Raw genomic sequence first — 18,295 nt, forward strand, 5'->3', positions numbered from 1 at the left:
TGAACGGGGGAGGGGCAGAGAGAGAGGGAGACACAGAATCGGAAACAGGCTCCAGGCTCCGAGCCATCAGCCCAGAGCCTGATGCGGGGCTTGAACTCACGGACCGTGAGATTGTGACCTGGCTGAAGTCGGACGCTTAACCGACTGCGCCACCCAGGCGCCCCTGGAATTCTTTAAAATGGGGGAGGAGGGAGATTTAATTTGCCGGTGTTAATTTTTACCCTTTTGTGTTTAGGCCGGAATTATCCAGAACAGGAGTGTTTGGAATATGCTGACTATTTCTAGATTGTATTTCAAACCGTGTGTGACTTTACAGCGAAGGATAAAGTGCTCCCCGGGCTTTACTTTGCTGGGCTCGAGTTCCTTACCCTCTGAGGATTATGGAGTAGACCGCACTCACCTTGTGGGGGTGCTGGAGTGCGGATAGCCCCGTGCAGTCGGCTTGCTTGCAGAGCTGTTTGTCCTCCGCATCTTCATTTAAGTTCGGGTTAGTTAACCACCGGTGTACGATATAGTGATTCAGCACCCGGGTCGCACCTGCTGCCCACCTCCCTCTGGTGGCCGTCAGTATGTTCTCCGTAGTTGAGAGTCTGGTTCTTGGTTCTCCTGTCTCTCTCTCACCCCGTGTTCATTCTCTCTGTGTCTTAAATTCTACATGTGAGGGAAATCATCTGATATTTGTCTTTCTCTGACTGACGTATTTTACGGAGCATAATACATCCTAACTCCATCCACGTTGTTACAAACGGAACGGAAAGATTCCATTCTTTTTTATGGCCGAGTAGTATTCCATTGTGTATATGTACCACATATTCCTTATCCGTTCATCCATCGATCGACACCTTGGGCTCTTTCCATCATTCGACGATTGTCGATAACGCTGCTATAAACATCCAAGGGCATGTATCCCTTTGAACTCGTGTTTTGGTATTCTTTGCATAAATACCTAGTAGTGTGGTTGCTGGATTGTAGGGTAGTTCTGTTTTTAACTTTTTTGAGGAACCTCCATACTGTTTTCCAGATGGCTTATTTATTTATTTGTAAATATGTAATTATTTTGAGAGAGAGAGAGAGAGTGTGTGCATGAACAGGGGAGGGGCAGAGAGAGAGAGGGAGAGAGAGGGAATCCCAAGCAGGCTCCATACTTTGAGCCCAACGTGGGGCTCAAACTCACGAACTGTGAGATCATGAGCCGAAATCCAGAGTCGAACGGTTTACCTACAGAGCCCCCCTGGTGCCCCCAGGAGGGATATTGAAGTCAGTGTCACACAGGGGGCGCGAGAACCGCATCTGCCCGGAGGCCGGAGGGGTGCAGGCTGACAAACCGGTCAGACCTTGTGCTTCTGAGTTTGATGGGTCTGGATCTGAGCTCTGGGTCTGCCCCTTCCTAGCCGCGTGGCCTTCCCCAAGTGGCTTATCCGTGCCTCTGTTTTCTCATCTGCCAAATGGCTGCCTAAGCCCATGAGATGAATTAGGGCAGGTCTAGCCCTTGGAAAACCCTACGAGAAGCTGCTTGTTACGTGAGCGGTGGATGCCGTGAGATTGTGCCTCTGTCACCGTTAACAGCAAGCATTTTCCACAGTCACCGGTGCCATCGTGTGCCGTGGACACGCCCTGTGGCTGTCGCAGCCGTGTGGCCCCGGGCCCGCCGTCTGCCGAGACTGGGTTCCTCCGTGCTCGGACATAGGCTGGGCTTGTGTGCTTTCACGTCCTTTAAATAAAAGTTGGTGACAAAATTGAAAGAAGTAGCAACTAATTGATAATTATAGGTCCAGCACTGATTTGCAAAAAAAAAAAAAAAAAAAAAAAAAAAAACCAAAGTAAGTTTGCAAATACTGACAAACGGCCTCAGTTTTTACAACCTGGACTGAAACCTGGGTGGGGGCCCACAGGCCGACGCTGCCGTCCGGATTGTCGTGCACCCGGAGCCGCCCCTCCTTTAACAGGTGGCTGCCGGTCACCTGGGCCCACCGTGCCTCCCTGAGCCCTGCTGACCCGGCCCCCCTCCGACTGGCCAGCCTCTGCCCCTGCCTCCCCGGCTTCCTGCAGCCTTCCGGTCGCACCCGCGGGCCCCGCGAGGGACCCACCGCGCTCACGCCTCTGTCCTTTGTCCCCAGTGTCCTCCTGCGACCAGGAGCAGCAGTCGGCCCTGGAAGAGGCCAGGCAGCCCAAGAACGACAACGTGGTGATTCCGGAGTGCGCCCACGGCGGGCTCTACAAGCCGGTGCAGTGCCACCCGTCCACCGGCTACTGCTGGTGCGTCCTCGTGGACACCGGACGCCCCATCCCCGGCACGTCCACCAGGTAGCGCTGCGCCCGCGGGCCGGGAGGCGCGGGCGGGAGGCCAGGGAAGGCGCGCCTGCTGTGGGTGCCGCCGTCGCGGGTGCCCGGCCCCAGACCTCGCTTTGCTGTCCGGACAGCGCCGCGGGGCCGCCGCGGACACGAATGGCTCCGGCCGTCGGCACCTGGAGCACGCTGCCCCTCCGACGGCCCCCGGGAGCTGTCAGCGCGCAGCGGGGAGCGGTGACGCCTGAGGCCTCCGGGCCCCGATTCCGGCCGGCTGCAGTCGGGGAAGCGGGCTCGGTATCCAGCAGGGTGGGCGGCAGAATGCGCCGCGTGTCCACGGCGGCTTCCCCTGCTCTGCCCGTGGCACGGGGAGCCCCGCGTTTTCTAAGCCGAAAGAACCGATCGCCCCGAATGGCTTTCTTTTTTCTGTGTGTTTTTTCCAAATGGCTTTCTTTAGCATGAAATCAAGACAGCGAGCTCAGCAAGAGCTGTTCAAGGGTCTGAGATGCAGAAACGTTTACTCCCTCGTATTGTGTGTGAGTTTGAGCCAGGCGGTTTCGTCATCGCGCCCGAAGCGGACGAACTGCTCCTGGAACTGGGATAGACATGAGTGAAGACGTGTTTGCAGTCCTTTGTTACGTGAATTGAGTTTGAATTTTCGTAGATTGGTAAGATAGTTCACCAATGTACAAAAATATTTCAAAAGTCATCCAGTTCGGCCGCTGGTTTCATATCTAGCACCTAGGCATGAGCGTTTTGATGCTTCCGGAATGATTTCCCCCAGTCTTTCAAGGGTGACCACGAGACATTTAGGGGAGGAAGGCGGCCGAAGGACAGGTGACCAGCCCGCAAACGTCTGGTCGACGTGCAGTGCGCCCACACCTGGTCCCCGTCTGGGACAAGCAGGGGTCAAATTGGAAGAACACGGTAGCATTCAAGCCGGTTCTTGGTGGCCAGCGAGTCACCCGTTCCGGCCACACGCCTTCTGTGCCCGCCCAGAGCAGACCCCCGCCCAGGCCTGCAGGCCGGCGAGTGGGGTTCGGCGACTACACGGCTGCCGCAGGAGAGCGTCCACACAAGTGTGCCCTGCCCGGCTTGAGAAGAACGTAAATCTGTTTAGGGTGTTGGCGTGAGTGCTTTGTCTTGGTTCCCGTGCCCGTGTGTGTAGGGACTGTTTCCTAAGAAACCTTTCTCAGGAAGCAGTATTTCTGCCTTTAGAACTCAGGCTTGTTCACTGTGCATTTAGGTTAGGGCCTTTGCTCCCCAGGCCAGGGCTTGTGCTGCTGCCCTGATGGCCCCTCGGCCACACCTCCAGAATCGGGGGCCAGGTTCGCCGGGAGAGGCTTTGTTCACACCGGCCAATGGAAATCCTTATGCTGTCGAAACCAGAACTGCTCGTATTGGCCCTGAGACGACCGGACCAGGGTTTACGGTGTCGTCCCTAGGGGACCTGTATGCATTTTTATCATAATCGGACAAGCAATGTAGGAACCCCTCTTCCCTCCCATCTGTCCTGATTTCTTTCTGCCCAGACTTTATCGTGGCTTCAAAAACTTCAGGGAGGAGAGCGTCAAGTTCTCATTTTCTCAGAATTTGCCTCCAGAAGGGAGTACCTCCCTCTTAGAACTTTGACTTTCAAGAAACAGCATTAAATTAAACCCAGTGAGGAAGACCCTTTGGATGCCCGCATTTCTGTCTCATCCCTCCACCCGCCCGTACATCCGTGCATCTGTCCATCCGTCTATCCTCCATCCGTGGACATAAACGGTGAGGGGCTGCGTTTACCTCAGGTGAGAATCACAGAGATGAAGAAAGCTGCATTTCAGTTGGCGCTATGATTTGGTGATGTGCCTGATGACACAGGATCTCCCAGGTCTTTACTTTGACATCCTCGCTGTGTTGTCTTTACCCTTGAATGGACTCTTCTCATGGTCATAAGATGGCTGCAGGCATCCGGGCATCTCATCCAGACACCACAGTGCTCAGAGGATACACAGACCATTTCTTTACCGGGAGTCCAAACAACCTTCCCTAAACGTTACCTAGCAAATTCAATTCATGGATTGTTGGCCAGAACTGGATCGCACGACCACGGGCAAACCCATGACTGGCCTGAAAAATGGACCTGGTTTAGACTGATCTCTAGAGAGGCATGGATGTTGGGAAATCAAAATTATCCACCTTAAGGGATATCTGATAAGCTGCAGGCCAGCCTCACCCACATCTACGACTGGCTGTACTGTGACTGGGCAGGAAGCCTGCAGAAAGAAAGTCCTCTTTCTGTCGCATCGATGCTATTTTCTCATGATTTTCTGAAACAAGCAGTTCCAGAGAGATACTTTGTAGTTTCGCTGTATATTTGTGTAGATGGTGCACGTTTTTTTCCCTCAGTTATCCTCTATATTTGCCGACAGGAAGAGTAATTTAAAGCTCCAAGACAGAGAGAAGGCATAGAAATAAAATGCACCGTCATTATAAGCCAGGTAGCTCCCTTTTCCTCGTCTCACCAGGCAAGGTAATGAAAACTCCCGGATGTTGGGGCCGGGGACAGTAGAAGTACGTGTTTGCCTGCCAGCGTGGAGAGTGGCTTCCGTCCAGCACAGAATTTCTGGTTCGGATGATCATCGGGGCGGAATCGGGCTGGGCCACGCGCCGACGTGCCTCTTGGTTCTCCTGCCTTTCGGTGTCAGAACTGGCATCTTGGCTGTAGAGTGGTGATTCCCTGTGGGCCGGGGCCCGGGCACCCGCGTGAGCCCACGCCCTGCGTGGTCCAGTGGGATCTGGGAGGAGAGGGGCGGGTTCCAGCCGGCCCCTGCCTCATAGTGGGGAGAGCTGAGTGGGCCATCCGATTATCCCACTAAGCGTGGATCGGGCTGGTGGCCGGCTTCTACGTTAGCTCCCAGAGCAGAGCCAGCTGTCTTTCACTTCCTGATGGCCGATGAAGCATTCACCCATCTGCCATTGGACTTCAGGCTGTTATTTTCTTTTCTTTTTTTTTAATATTTATTTATTTTGGGGAGACAGAGTGCAAGCAGGGGAGGGGCAGAGAGAGGGAGACACAGAATCCGAAGCAGGCTCCGGGCTCCGGGCTGTCAGCACAGAGCCTGACGCGGGGCTCGAACTCACGAAGCGTAGGATCGTGACCTGAGCCAACGTCGGACGCTTACCTGACTGAGCCACCCAGGGGCCCCAGACTTCAGGCTGTCCTTACCTCGCAGTAGGGCAGCCCCCCCATTCCCAACCCCAGAGCCCGACTCTGTCCCTGGCCAAGTGCACGCGAAATCACCCTTCTCCCCAGCGGAGAGCCTGGTATCTGACGGGCAAGCAGACAGTCCAGAGATGCTCATTTTTACTTCGCACAAGTGAGCGAAACGCTATTGAAAAGAATGTGAGGGGCGTAAACACTGAATTGGAGATTTGTTTTTACTTGAGACTTCAAAGGCGTTAATTCTGTTCCTTGAGATCGCCATTTCCGCAAGTTACGGCGTGTCACCATCCTCTTAAAAGAGGCAGAATGCTGTCATTTAAGTATACGTTTTTGAATCCACACGTGTAGGATTCTTAAGAGCTCTCCAGGGAAACCTGGAACCAAGCTGGAAGGACGAGCGTGGCTGGCTTCCAGGCCGCTTCAAAGAAAGGCTCGGAGCGGGGGACTGCCACGCGGAGGCTCCGCACAGGGTCCACGTCATGGGTTAGCCTCTGACCCCACAGAGCGGCCCGCGGCTGTCCCCGAGGGGCACCCCCCGATACTCCTGCAAACAGGACGTGCCCTCAGTGGCCGGGCACCTGACTGTCCACCGGGAGTTCCGTCCCCAGCTCCCACCTGTCCCGTCAGCGGTGGGGGCACTAGCTCGGCTCCTCCCACGGCCGTCAGCTGTGGTGGTGTCAGTTCTCACACGGGCACCGGCTCCAACCTGTTCCAGCCCGCGGACACGGACCGGAGCCTGCGATAGAGACCGCGAGTTCTGCAAACGTCACCCGTGAGAACGGGAGCTTAGCAGCAGTCCCTCCGACCGCTGGCTTCTTCCGCTCGCTCTCTCTGGGTGCATTTTGGCTCCCCTGTGCCCGCTGCGGTTCCAGTGTGGGGGCCACCCTGCTTGAGGCGGGTCCCCTTGCCTGTGCTCGGGGTCTCGTGACTGTGGGCCCGCTGCCGTCGACGCCGAACCCCACTGCGTTCCAGGCGAGTGTGAATGTGACAGCTTAACTGTGCGCCTGAGTGCGTGGGGGACGCTTCAGGTTCAAAATCAACGTTTTGAAAAGTCTGTTTCGTTTGTGTGGGTGAGTGTTGACTTCTGTGGCATCAAAGAGACTTTTCGGGGTGGGGGGTGGGGGGCGCGGGTTCCCCCTGGCGCTCGCTTCCGGCCGCAGCGGGTCGTCCCCCCGCCCCGGACTGGGCACCGGGGAGACGCTTGAGTTTTTTTTGTTCCCTGTGGCGGGAAAACAAAACAGCGAAGAGAAAGAGGAACCTGAAGTGAGTGACCTGTAAGAAGGAAACGTGGTGCCCCGCCCCTTCCTCCCGGAGCGAGGAAGGAGGCCACGGCAGAATGGACGGTGGGGCCTCGATCACTTCCCTGAAAGTCAGCAGGGTTCAGTCCGGAACATTCCTCCTACGTCCCCTCCCCCGGCTCACAGTGTCCAAGACCCTTTCCAGACCCGGCTGACCGCATGGGCGCTCAGGGAGGCAGGTCCCGCAGGTAGAGGCCCCGCTGCACGGGGGCCGTCCTCCCTGCGGCCTGGGCCTCCACTGCCGGTGCTCCCACACACGTTCCCGAGGAGCCGTCGGGAGGCCCTCGGGGGGCCAGTGCCGGCTGCCGGCCTGGCATCAGAGCCCTCAGCAGAGGTGCCCGGGGGCCCGTCAGTGCTAGAGCTACCCCTGCACCTGCTCTCCTGAGGGGGGCGTCAGCGGCAGCCACAGCGCCTGCTCCGCGCGGCCCCCACCCACCTGTCCGTTCTCCGCGCTTTTCTGTCCACTTGATGGGGGCCGGGCATAGTGTTTTCTTTCTCCTTCCCTTCCTTCCTCCCTCCCCCCTCCCTCCCTTCCTTCCTTCCTCCCTCCCTCCCTCCCTCCCCCTCCCCCTTCCCTTCCTTCCTTCCTTCCTTCCTCCCTCCCTCCCTCCCTTACTTCCCTCCCTCCTTCCCTTCCTCCCTCCCTCCCTCCCTCTTTCCCTTCCTTCCTTTCTCCCTCCCTTTCTTCCTTCCTTCCTCCCTCCCTCACCTCCTTCCTTCCTCCCTCCCTCCCTCCCTTACTTCCCTCCCTCCTTCCCTTCCTTCCTCCCTCCCTCCCTCCCTCCCTCCCTCTTTCCCTTCCTTCCTTCCTCCCTCCCTCCCTTACTTCCCTCCCTCTTTCCCTCCCTCCCTCCCTCCCTCCCCTCCTTCCTTCCTCCCTCCCTCCCTCCTTTCTTCCTTCCTTCCTCCCTCCTTCCCTTCCTCCCTCCCTCCCTCCCTCTTTCCCTTCCTTCCTTTCTCCCTCCCTTTCTTCCTTCCTTCCTCCCTCCCTCACCTCCTTCCTTCCTCCCTCCCTCCCTCCCTTTCCTCCTTCCTCCCTCCCTTTTTTCCTTCCTTCCTCCCTTCCTCCCTTCCTCCTTCCCTTCCTTCCTTCCTCCCTCCCTTACTTCCCTCCCTCTTTCCCTCCCTCCCTCCCTCCCTCCCCTCCTTCCTTCCTCCCTCCCTCCCTCCTTTCTTCCTTCCTTCCTCCCTCCTTCCCTCCCTCCCTTCCTCCCTCCCTTCCTCCCTCCCTTCCTCCTTCCCTTCCTTCCTCCCTCCCTGCCTCCCTCCTTCCTCCCTCCGTCTCTCCTCCCTCCCTCCCTCCCTCCCTTCCTTCCTTCCTCTCTCCCTCCCCTCCTTCCTTCCTCCCTCCCTCCCTCCTTCCCTTCCTTCCTCCCTCCCTGTCTCCCTCCTTCCTCCATCTCTCCTTCCTTCCTTCCTTCCTTCCTCCCTTCCTTCCTTCCATCCCTTTCCTTCTCTTCTTTCCTTCCTTTTTCCTTCCTTTCTTAACACAGGGACAACCTGTAGTAGCTTCATAAATTGGATTAAGATTTAGTTGGTCTCTCAGATATAAATAAAAAATTTGGAGGTTCTTTCCGAGAGTCTGCGTTCTCTCCTGGGGCCACAGCCACTGTCCTCACCTGCCCCCTCCCCCTCCCCCTCTGAACCGTAACAAATCCTGGAAGAGATGGGGTTGGTGTTCGGCAGCCGCCGTGTAAGATTTGTCCCAGAAACTGGACGGAGAGGTGGAGTCTTGTGCAATGTGCTCCTTCCTCCCGACTGTGAAAACTAAACTTCAGTAAATTGTCACAGAGGTCACGGAAAGTCCTCAGTCCTGAGGAGTGGACGCCACAGATGCGCTGCGGTCCAAGGGCGGGGGCCGTCGCACAACTGCCTGGGAAACAGAGGAGAGCACCGCCTTCTGAGTCTGAACCCGCTTTCCCTTCTGTTCCCTCACAGGTACGAGCAGCCAAAATGTGACAACACAGCCCGGGCTCACCCGACCCGAACAAGAGACTTGTACAAGGACCGTCCGCTGCAAGGTAAGCGCCACAGAGGCGTGGTGGGCACGCCTCCCCCAGCACCTGAGCTTTCTCGAAACTTCAGGATGAGAAGGAATCTCTCCTGCTCTGTCCCAAGTGGGCACCTGCGGGGCGGGGCTCACACGGGCTCACACGGGCACCTGCCCAGGTCAGCACCTGTGGCCGGCAAGGGGAAGTGCCGAGCCTAAGACCCGGCCTTTCCGAGAAGCGAACGGCGTCTCTAAAATCAGAACTTCTAAACCAAAAGGATCCTTTGTTTTACCTAAAAGAAAGTATTAAGTCAATGTCATGTTCTGACATTGCTTTAGAATGGAATCAACTGTTCAAGGAGCTGAAGTTTAGGTTTTAGTAAAACATGAGCTCGATCTCTGTATCGAGTATGTTTAGTCGCAAAGAACCGTTTCGAATTAAACAGAGGCGGTGAGTTAAACGTTATAATTATTGAAAATACATTCATGAAAAGGCGGTGTCTTTCAGCAAAGAGCACGTAAGTGTCGGTGATACAGCAAAAATGATTCCTTCGACAGGTACACCTGAAGGCTTTCGTGGGGGCCGCGTCTCCCCCGGAGTTTGCGTGGGATTAGGGGAGAGGGCCGCGTGCCAGCCGGCGGGGTCTCGGCGGCCGGGCGCATGTCATGAGATCAAGGAGTTCAGAGACGAAGCTCTGACATCGTGTGGCGCTTCAAAGCCAGTTCTGTTTTATTTCATTGGGGTCTTCTTTTCTTCTTCTAAGTATCTCCAGATTGTGTTTCACCAATGCCTCAGAGACCATGAAAATCCTTCTCTAATGTCCTTTAGCTCAGAGCACGTTTGATCTTGGCCTTACACAAAGTCCGTAAAAATTCCGCTTAGAAGATGCGGTTCTTGCGTTGCTTGTCCTAGTATCAGGGAAGAGGGCTTTAAACTCTGACCCGCAAAGATGTTTTCCTGTTTATGAATAAAGAGAGAAAAGACTGGCGCATCACCGAGACGCGTCTGTTACCCAGCCAGCACTGGGAACCGAAGTTTCTAAGACAGAGGGAGGAGAGGAGCAGCTTCCTCCGTGAGAACAGCTCTGCCCGTCGCCCTCGCTTCTCCTGAGACGTCCGCGTGGGGGGCTGTCCCCCAGCTCCCACCACTGTCTTTTGACACAGGTCCAAGAGCCTGTGGGAGACACGGTTTTTATCGCACGGTGTCTGTCTCTGGGAGTGGTCTGCCTGTTTGTGTCTCTGGGATCAGGCTCCCGCGTCTTGGGAGGGGGAGGGAGGGAGGGAGGGAGGGCATAGAGGTGCAGCTGCAAACACCCACGCAGATTCCCAGTTAAGCGCCTTGTGCGTACATGGTGTCTTACCCTTACAAGGAGCTCAGTGAATCGCCCAATCGCACGCACCCTCATGTTCTCGGACCGGAGGGCCTTCTCTCCCTCCGTCGTCGGGTGCGATCTTTTGCCCTCCGTGGTGGACAAGACTGTTCCTCACAGGAAACAGTGAATCTAGCAAGTGCTTGGTGCACGGAGAGCCCTCGCTGTGTTCAGCTGGTCTCAATGCTGCCTCATAAACGTCAAGCAGATCGTTTGACTTTGGCTCTGAGGGTCCAAGACGCTTACCTTTTCCTTATTTGATAATACGGAACTGCACTACCTCTAACTAGGGCGTGTGTGGTTTCGACCGGGTTCGTGGTTCAAGACGGGGATGGTCGTTTGTCTCGTGCAAGCAGCCGAGGGTGCAGTTGAGAAGCACGGGGGTGTCTCACTGGCTGGTGCGGCCGTCACGGCACCTTCGAGAGTGTCAGGGAACACGTTGCGAGGAGGCGTCCTCGCAGCTGGACAGCCTGGCCCCTCGGCTGGGTTATCGGGCTGTCACGCAGAGATCCCCCCCTCACTCATACCTTAAATAAAAACCAGCCTCCAGACACACAGGCCACTGTATGCAAACCGTGTAACATTCTGCTTAGTACTGCTCATGACCACTTAATCATTTTGATTTTTTGGAGACAGTTTTCCTTATTAGGGAAAAACAAGTAGGTCTTGAAATGACTCCAGGTTAGAGGCTATTCTTGTCAAGAGGAGAAACGTTTCCAGAACAGCACAGTGGCAGGCCCGTGGGCAGGCGCTTCAAGCCACACTGAGGCTGTTGCATTTTCTTCTTAAAAGGTACAGTTTTCGTTTTAACTGGCTTTCTAAGCCCAGGCCAGTAAGGGCCCTTTATTTTCTAAGACACGCTGTAATTTTCTCACTCACGGTCCACGTTTTTAGAGGGTCTGTTGACTCTCAGGCAATTACTGCCACGGTTCGTGGGGCGGTGAGCACGTGCCCGGCTCTCACGAGCTGCCGCTCAGTGATGATTTCATCTTTGGAGGCTGGCGCTTTACCGTGTGGAGGGAGGTCAAGATCCCGCTAACGGGTCCCCTATTGAGGACTGGGTCATTACTGGGGCTCTTTTATTCCGTGAGTTTCCTTACGGGACGTGTCATAGCATCCTGAGAGGGGTAAACGCCGAGGGTGGCGGCAGTTTTAAACAAAGGCATTGAACTGCCCCTTTTCCATCTGCGAATTGGTCTGAGTTCCTCCTGTCCTGGTATCTGGCTGTCACGTCTCTCTACGCATCCACCCGGTGACCTCCACCCGCCGCGTCCCCTGCAGAGCTCTGCTCCCGGGGCTGCTGGCACGGAGCCTTTCCCCGGGGGCAGCTCTGTGCCGTCTGTGCAGCTCCTTAGGGAGCCTGTCCCGGACACCTGTCTGCGGGACACGGCCACCGCATGTGTTCACGTGGGCTGTGTGCAGATGGCGCATGCCCTCGTGTCTTCCGGGGGGCGGGGACTGAGCCTCCCGGGGCCCCGCCGGCTGGCACAGCGCCCAGCACAGAGGAGGCACTCCTATGTGGCACAGAGTTTGTAAATTAAGGACACGAGGCCGCGTTTCTCCTCCTCTAAGCCTGTTGGCTGTTCCGGGCCGAGTGACGTTGTGGACTTCGATGTAGCGAGCGGTTTGCAGACTGTGAGGTGTGCAGTGCGAGTCCTAGACGCCTGGGCTCCTGACGTGGGGGGAGGATGGCCTGGTGGATGGAGCTCGCTGCTCCTGCCAGACCCCCCGAGGGCTTGCCGCCGGCTGAGGGGAGGAAGGCCTGTCTCCTCCTCCTCCTCCGTTCTGGGCAGAGCCTGCGGCATCGCGACGAGACTGACAGACCCACCCCACGGCCCTGCGCCCCCTCCCCCCGCCCCCGCCGACGTGGCGCACACGCTTACTGCAGGGACAAGATGCGGCAGCCGCCAGCAGCCGGGGGCCCCTGTCCCCAGAGACCCGAGAAGGGGGTAGAACCACAACACACAGTCTTTTCAAGTCCACGGAGACAAAAAGCCCTTCGAGTCCCTGGTGACTGCAGGTGCACTGGGATCTTTGACTCAGCTAGGAACCCTAAAAGCACCCCTGCATCTCTCAAGTACTATGCTCACAGTACTCTAATTTTTTGCAAAATTAATTATGATTTTCTAAGGTAAGATAAAATGATCCTCACTTTGTCCTGAGAATAGCAAGTATATGTGTGTATATGTGTGTGCATTTGTGTATACATGTGTGTGCACGTGTATGTGTGTTCACGTGTGTGTATGTTTGTGTGTATGTGTATATGTTTGCATGTGTGCATGTATATATGTATGTGTGTGAAATTATGTGTGTTCATGTATGTATAGGTTTGTGCATGTGTGTTCATGTATGTATAGGTTTGTGCATGTGTGTATGTTTGTATATATTTGTATATGTGTATTTGTGTATGTGTGTATGTGTGTGCATATATGTGTGTAATTATGTGTATGTATACGTGTACATATGTACAGCGTGTATGTTCATATATGTATGTGTGTGCATATATGTATGTGTATATATGTGTATATTTGTATCTGTGTATATGTGTGTATCTCTGTGTATATGTGTGTATGCATGTGTATGTGTGTATTTTTGTGTAGTTATGTGTGTATGTATGTGTATGCATGTATATATGTATATATGTGTGTATATGTGTATGTGTGTCTGAGTGTATACGTGTGTGTATGTGTGTGTATGTATATATATGTGTGAGTGTATATGTGTGTGTATCTGTGTGTGTATGTCTATGTACATGTGTCTGAGTATATACATGTGTATATGTGTGTGTTGTGTGTCTGAGTATATATGTGTGTGTGTATGTATATATATATGTGTGAGTGTATATGTGTATGTATGTATATGTGTGTATGTGTGTCCGTGTGTGTATATATGTGTGTATATGTGTGTATGTATGTGTACGTGTGTCTGAGTGTATATGTGTGTGTATGTGTATGTATATATATATATACGTGTGAGTGTATATGTGTGTATGTGTGCATGTGTGTGTATGTATGTGTACGTGTGTCTGAGTGTCTACATGTATGTATGTGTATGTGTGTGTATGTATGTGTACGTGTGTACGTGTGAGTGTATACGTGTGTATATGTGTGTGTATGTATATATATGTGTGAGTGTATATGTGTGAGTGTATATGTGTGTATGTGTGTCTATATTGTGTATATGTGTGTATGTATGTGTACGTGTGTCTGAGTGTATATGTGTGTGTATGTGTATGTATGTATATATATATGTGAGTGTATATGTGTATGTATGTATATGTGTGTGTGTCCGTGTGTGTATATATGTGTGTATGTATGTGGACGTGTGTCTGAGTGTATATGTGTGTGTATGTGCATGTATATATATGTGTGAGTGTATATGTGTGTATGTATATATATGTGTGAGTGTATATGTGTGTATGTGTATGTGTGTGTACGTGTGTATGAGTGTATACATACGTGTGTGTATGTGTGTGTACATATATGTGTGAGTGTATATGCGTGAGTGTATATGTGTGTGTATGTATATGTGTGTATGTGTGTCCGTGTGTGTATATATGTGTGTATGTGTGTGTATGTATGTGTATGTGTGTCTGAGTGTATGTGTGTGTATGTGTATATATGTGTGAGTGTATGTGTGTGTATGTATATGTGTGTATGTGTGTGTATGTGTGTCTGAGTGTATATGTGTGTGTATGTGTGTGTATGTACATATATGTGTGAGTGTATATGTGTGTGTATGTATATGTGTGTGTATGTGTGTGTACGTGTGTCTGAGTGTCTACGTGTGTGTACGTGTGTCTGAATATATACGTGTGTGTATATATATATATGTGTGAGTGTATATGTATGTGTGTATGTGTGTATGTATATGTATGTGTGTATGTATGTGTACGTGTGTCTGAGTGTATATGTGTGTGTATGTGTATGTGTATATATGTGTGAGAGTATATGTGTGTGTATGTACATATATGCATGAGTGTATATGTGTGTGTATGTATATGTGTGTATGTGTGTGTGTGTACATGTGTGTATATATGTGTGTATATGTGTGTATGTATGTGTATGTGTGTCTGAGTGTATATGTGTGTGTATGTGTATATATGTGTGAGTGTATATGTGTGTGTATGTATATGTGTGTATGTGTGTGTGCGTGTGTCTGAGTGTATATGTGTGTGTATGTACATATATGTGTGAGTGTATATGTGTGTGTATGTATATGTGTGTATGTGTGTGTGTGTACATGTGTCTGAGTGCCTACGTGTGTATGTGTGTGTGCATGTGTGTGTCCGTGTGTGTGTGCGTGCGCACACACCACATCCTCTCCGCTCCTGTCTGGACGGACACGTGGGCTGCTTCCACGTCTTGCCTGTTGTAAATAACGTGGTAATAACCCTAAGGGCACATCTTTTCAAATTAGCGTTTTAGTGTTTTCATTTTCTTTGGGTAAACACCTACTGGTGCGGCTGCCGGGTCGCACGGTGGCCCTGTTTGTACCTCTCTGAGGAGCCTCTGTACTGTTTCCCACGGGGCTGCGCCAGTCTGCGTTCCCACCAACAGTGCACGCGGGTCCCTTTTCTCCTCGTCCTCACCAGCACTCGAGATTCTTTTCATGCGTCTGTCGGCCGTTTGCCTTCTTTGGAAAAATGTCTGTTCAGGTTCTTTGCCTGTTTTTAATCAGATTATTTGTTTTTCTGGTGTTGATTCATAGAAGTTCTTTATATATTTATGATGTTAAGTGAAGTAAGTCAGACAGAGAATGACGATTACCATATGATTTCACTCATATGTGGAATTTAAGACGTGAAACAAAGAAAAGAAGAGACAAACAAAAACCCAGCCTCTTGAGCACAGAGAACAATCTGGTGGTGGCCGGAGCGGACGTGGGTGGGGGGATGGGCGAAGCAGACGACGGGATTAAGAGGGTGGAAACAGTTGCAAAAGCGGTAAGTCACCGGGCACAGCACAGGGGTAGGTCGTAAGACGGTAGCGTTGGTGACCTTCCGTGGCGAGCACGGAACCATGGGGTCCGACGCGAACACGGCGCCGTGTGGCAGTTGAACTCCCACTGAACAAAAGGGTCACTGGACCCTAAATGCAGCACCTGGAAAACTCCAGAATTTGCCTTTCTTCCAAAGGGGGCTCTGTGTGTGGCCTTCAAGGCCCTTTCGAAGAGAATACCCGATGTCAATATCTCACCCACTGGAAATGTCAACATCTCTGACTTTCGTGTCAGATCACGTACCCAATTCATAGCCACGAGTCTGCTAAACCGCAGCTGGGCTCGGAACAAAGCGTTTCATTTGAGATGGGCGGCCCCGTGTCCCTGCAGACGCGGCCAGCTCGGGGCCGCGACACGCGTGCTCTGTGCCCTCGGCGGCTCAGTCTTCCCGGCGCCGTCCCCGGTCAGCCGCGGCGCCGAGAGGCTGCCTGCCAGCTGCCTGCTAACAGGGGCCGGGGCAGAGGGGGTGGAGGTGAGAGCGGGTGTGCTGAGTGGGGAGAGGATTTCGAGGACACAGTGCGTCCTGTGCCGAGCTCTCTGATGGCATCACGGTAACCGTGGGTGCTTGTGAACTCGGGGTCGGGGTTTGGGTCTGGGTTTCTGGATGTGACAGGAGACTGAGTAGCAGTGCTTGGGAGAAAGACCTGAGTTACTTTATTTTATGTTTTGACTAATGATCTTGACGGTTTAAATACCAGCTTAAACTTGCAAGTGAGTAAGATTACCGAGCCTTTAGACGCAAATTGCATTTTGTAGGATGCGTGACAGAGAGATGGGCCATTAAGTCCAGGTTTACTGGGGAAAGATGCGGAGTAAAAACCCAGCTAAAATCACACACGTATTTCCCGTCCTAAAGACTTGGGGGGACAGCAATCCCAGGACAAGGGGGGCCAAGGGCATTGGGGTCCCCTGGTTGAGAACGTCTGATAGTCAAGACACGGCGTCTGCGGGGACACCCTGAGACGCCAGCTCCTCCTCGGGGAGGGGTTTCGGGGACTCAACGCAAGGCCCCGGGAGCCCCGCAGGACACAAGGAACGCACGGTGAGTGGGACTTGTATCCAGCGCAGGGCCCATGCTCCGCGAGAGCAGAGCGTTCTGGTGAAACCTTCCGTAAGTCGAAATGGGTAAAGTGAAGAGGCCATTACTGTAAATTTATACAGAAGAGTTCTTGAGCGTTCCCAGAGCCCAAAACCTACCTGTCTCAGGGCTTTCTGGGACCTCGGGACACAGCTTGCTAACAGACGCACAACACACACGGAGACGATGCCCCGATGCGCCCAGACACGGTCCTGGGCTCTGGGGGCTGGAGGTGGCGATGCTGATGTGGTTCCGGGAAAGGGGGTGCCCGGTGCCCTCCGCCCGTGTGCCGGCTCGCTGCGGACCGACGCGGGGCTATGGGCACTTTTCGCCTTGTTTTCATCCCACCGTCTTCAGACCGCCTTTGGTCAGTGAACACGGCTTCTAAGGTAGGCCTTTCCTAAAGGCGAGGTGGCGTGTGGCAAACTTGAAAAAGCGGGGTGCCTGCACCCCGTTTCCTAGGAGACAAGCTGGTGGGGTCCTGGAGGTGCAGAAGACATACACGGAGCCAGGACTGAAAAGTCGTAACTGTGCTGCACTTGGCGGGGTTCCTGGTGAGATTTTTTATTTTGTATTTTTTATTTTTTTAATGTTTATTTATTTTTGAGAGAGACGGAGACAGAATGCGAGTGGGTGAGGGGCAGAGAGAGAGGGAGACACAGAATCCGAAGCAGGCTCCAGGGTCTGAGCCGTCAGCACAGAGCCCGACGCGGGGCCCAAACTCACGAGCCGCGAGATCATGACCTGAGCTGAAGTCGGACGCTTCACCGACTGAGCCACCAGGCGCCTCATTCCTGGTGAGATTTTTATTAGAATATGTATTTAGTTCAGTTGATATTTTCCTCCATTTTTAAGAGAATGAAGATCAACTGGAGGAGGTTTGCTGGAAAATTGTGGGAATTACTCATTCACAGTAAAATAAGAACAAATTAAGGCCAAGTTAAAGAAGCAAAGGTTTTTTTTGTTTTGTTTTGTTTTTTGGTCTTAACACGCAGAGGAAGGAATCCTAAAGGTCGACTGGAAACTTTCAGTTACTTACAAGAAAGTCGGACGCTGTTTCCGAGTGTTAATGCTTCGGTACTGAACCAACTGAGAAAGAGTGTTAAGGCGGTTCCTTGCCTGAGTCACCGAATATAAAGAGGAGCTTCTTGTGCCTGAAAGAGAGTTGAGAAATCTAGTTTGCGATAATATTTGGATGAAAATGTAGTTTAAAAATGCAGGCGCGCCTGGGTGGCTTGGTCGGTTAAGCGTCAAACTTCCGCTCAAGTCATGATCTCACGGTTCGTGCGTTCGAGCCCCGCGTCGGGCTCTGTGCTGACGGCTCGGAGCCCGGAGCCTGCTTCGGATTCTGTGTCTCCCTCTCTCTCTGTCCCTCCCCAGCTCACCCTCCGTCTCTCTCAAAAATAAATAAAACATTTTAAAAAAGAGCTACTAAAAATGCAGGAAAGCGGAGAGCCCATTTCTTTCGTATCCTCTCAGATGGATATTTGTGACTAATTGGTTAGAAGCGATGTTCACTCTTGCCCGGAGCCTCACAGCTACTTGGACACCTCCCCAGTTTCAGCCTCGGATCCTGTCACCTGTCACCAGCTGACCTCAGCTCTTCCCTGGCCAGGTCCCCAGGTGGCCCCCTCCCTCGTCGGCACCTGCAGCTGCGGGGTCTAGGAAAGCACAGGCCCGCCCTGTGTTGCCGCTGGTTGTAGGGTCCCCTGCTTCCAGACGGATTCAAAGCCGCATGCGTGTCACGGAGGTGAGGCCCATCGAAGCCAACACCTCACCTTCCCGAGAACCCTGTACCCCAGGATTCAGTCGTTGGCTCCAGAAAAGAAGGTGCCTGTGTCTCAAAGTCTACAAGTGATGCAGCCACCCCGTCCTGGCTGCCCGGTGAATGCGGTCCAGCAGAGATACGATGATCTGAGATCTGGGTACCGTTAACCCCCCGTCTATTTCTTGTCCAAGAGAGCGGACAGGTTTCACTACCCTGTCTGCCTCGGACGTAAGTATCTGGGCAGGGATTTTAGCAGCAGCAGGGCCGGCTTCCTGGGGGCGGCCCGGGTAACCCTC

General features: G+C 53.2%; 1 protein-coding gene across 2 annotated transcripts in view; it reads left to right on the forward strand.

The window, feature by feature from the left end:
• The window catches only part of SMOC2 (SPARC related modular calcium binding 2), a 166,797-nt gene that overhangs the window by 115,711 nt on the left and 32,791 nt on the right, over nucleotides 1–18,295 (forward strand). For both annotated transcript variants that reach the window (XM_047093162.1, XM_047093163.1), the window contains exons 8-9: nucleotides 2,118–2,304; nucleotides 8,731–8,813. In XM_047093162.1, coding sequence (XP_046949118.1) covers nucleotides 2,118–2,304; nucleotides 8,731–8,813 — 270 coding nt within the window. The remainder of the gene's footprint in view (nucleotides 1–2,117; nucleotides 2,305–8,730; nucleotides 8,814–18,295) is intronic.

The sequence above is a fragment of the Lynx rufus genome, unplaced genomic scaffold, assembly GCF_022079265.1.
Source record: "Lynx rufus isolate CCGP_SWC_20201006 ecotype Redwood Valley unplaced genomic scaffold, mLynRuf1.p SCAF_32, whole genome shotgun sequence".
NCBI classification, from domain to species: domain Eukaryota; kingdom Metazoa; phylum Chordata; class Mammalia; order Carnivora; family Felidae; genus Lynx; species Lynx rufus.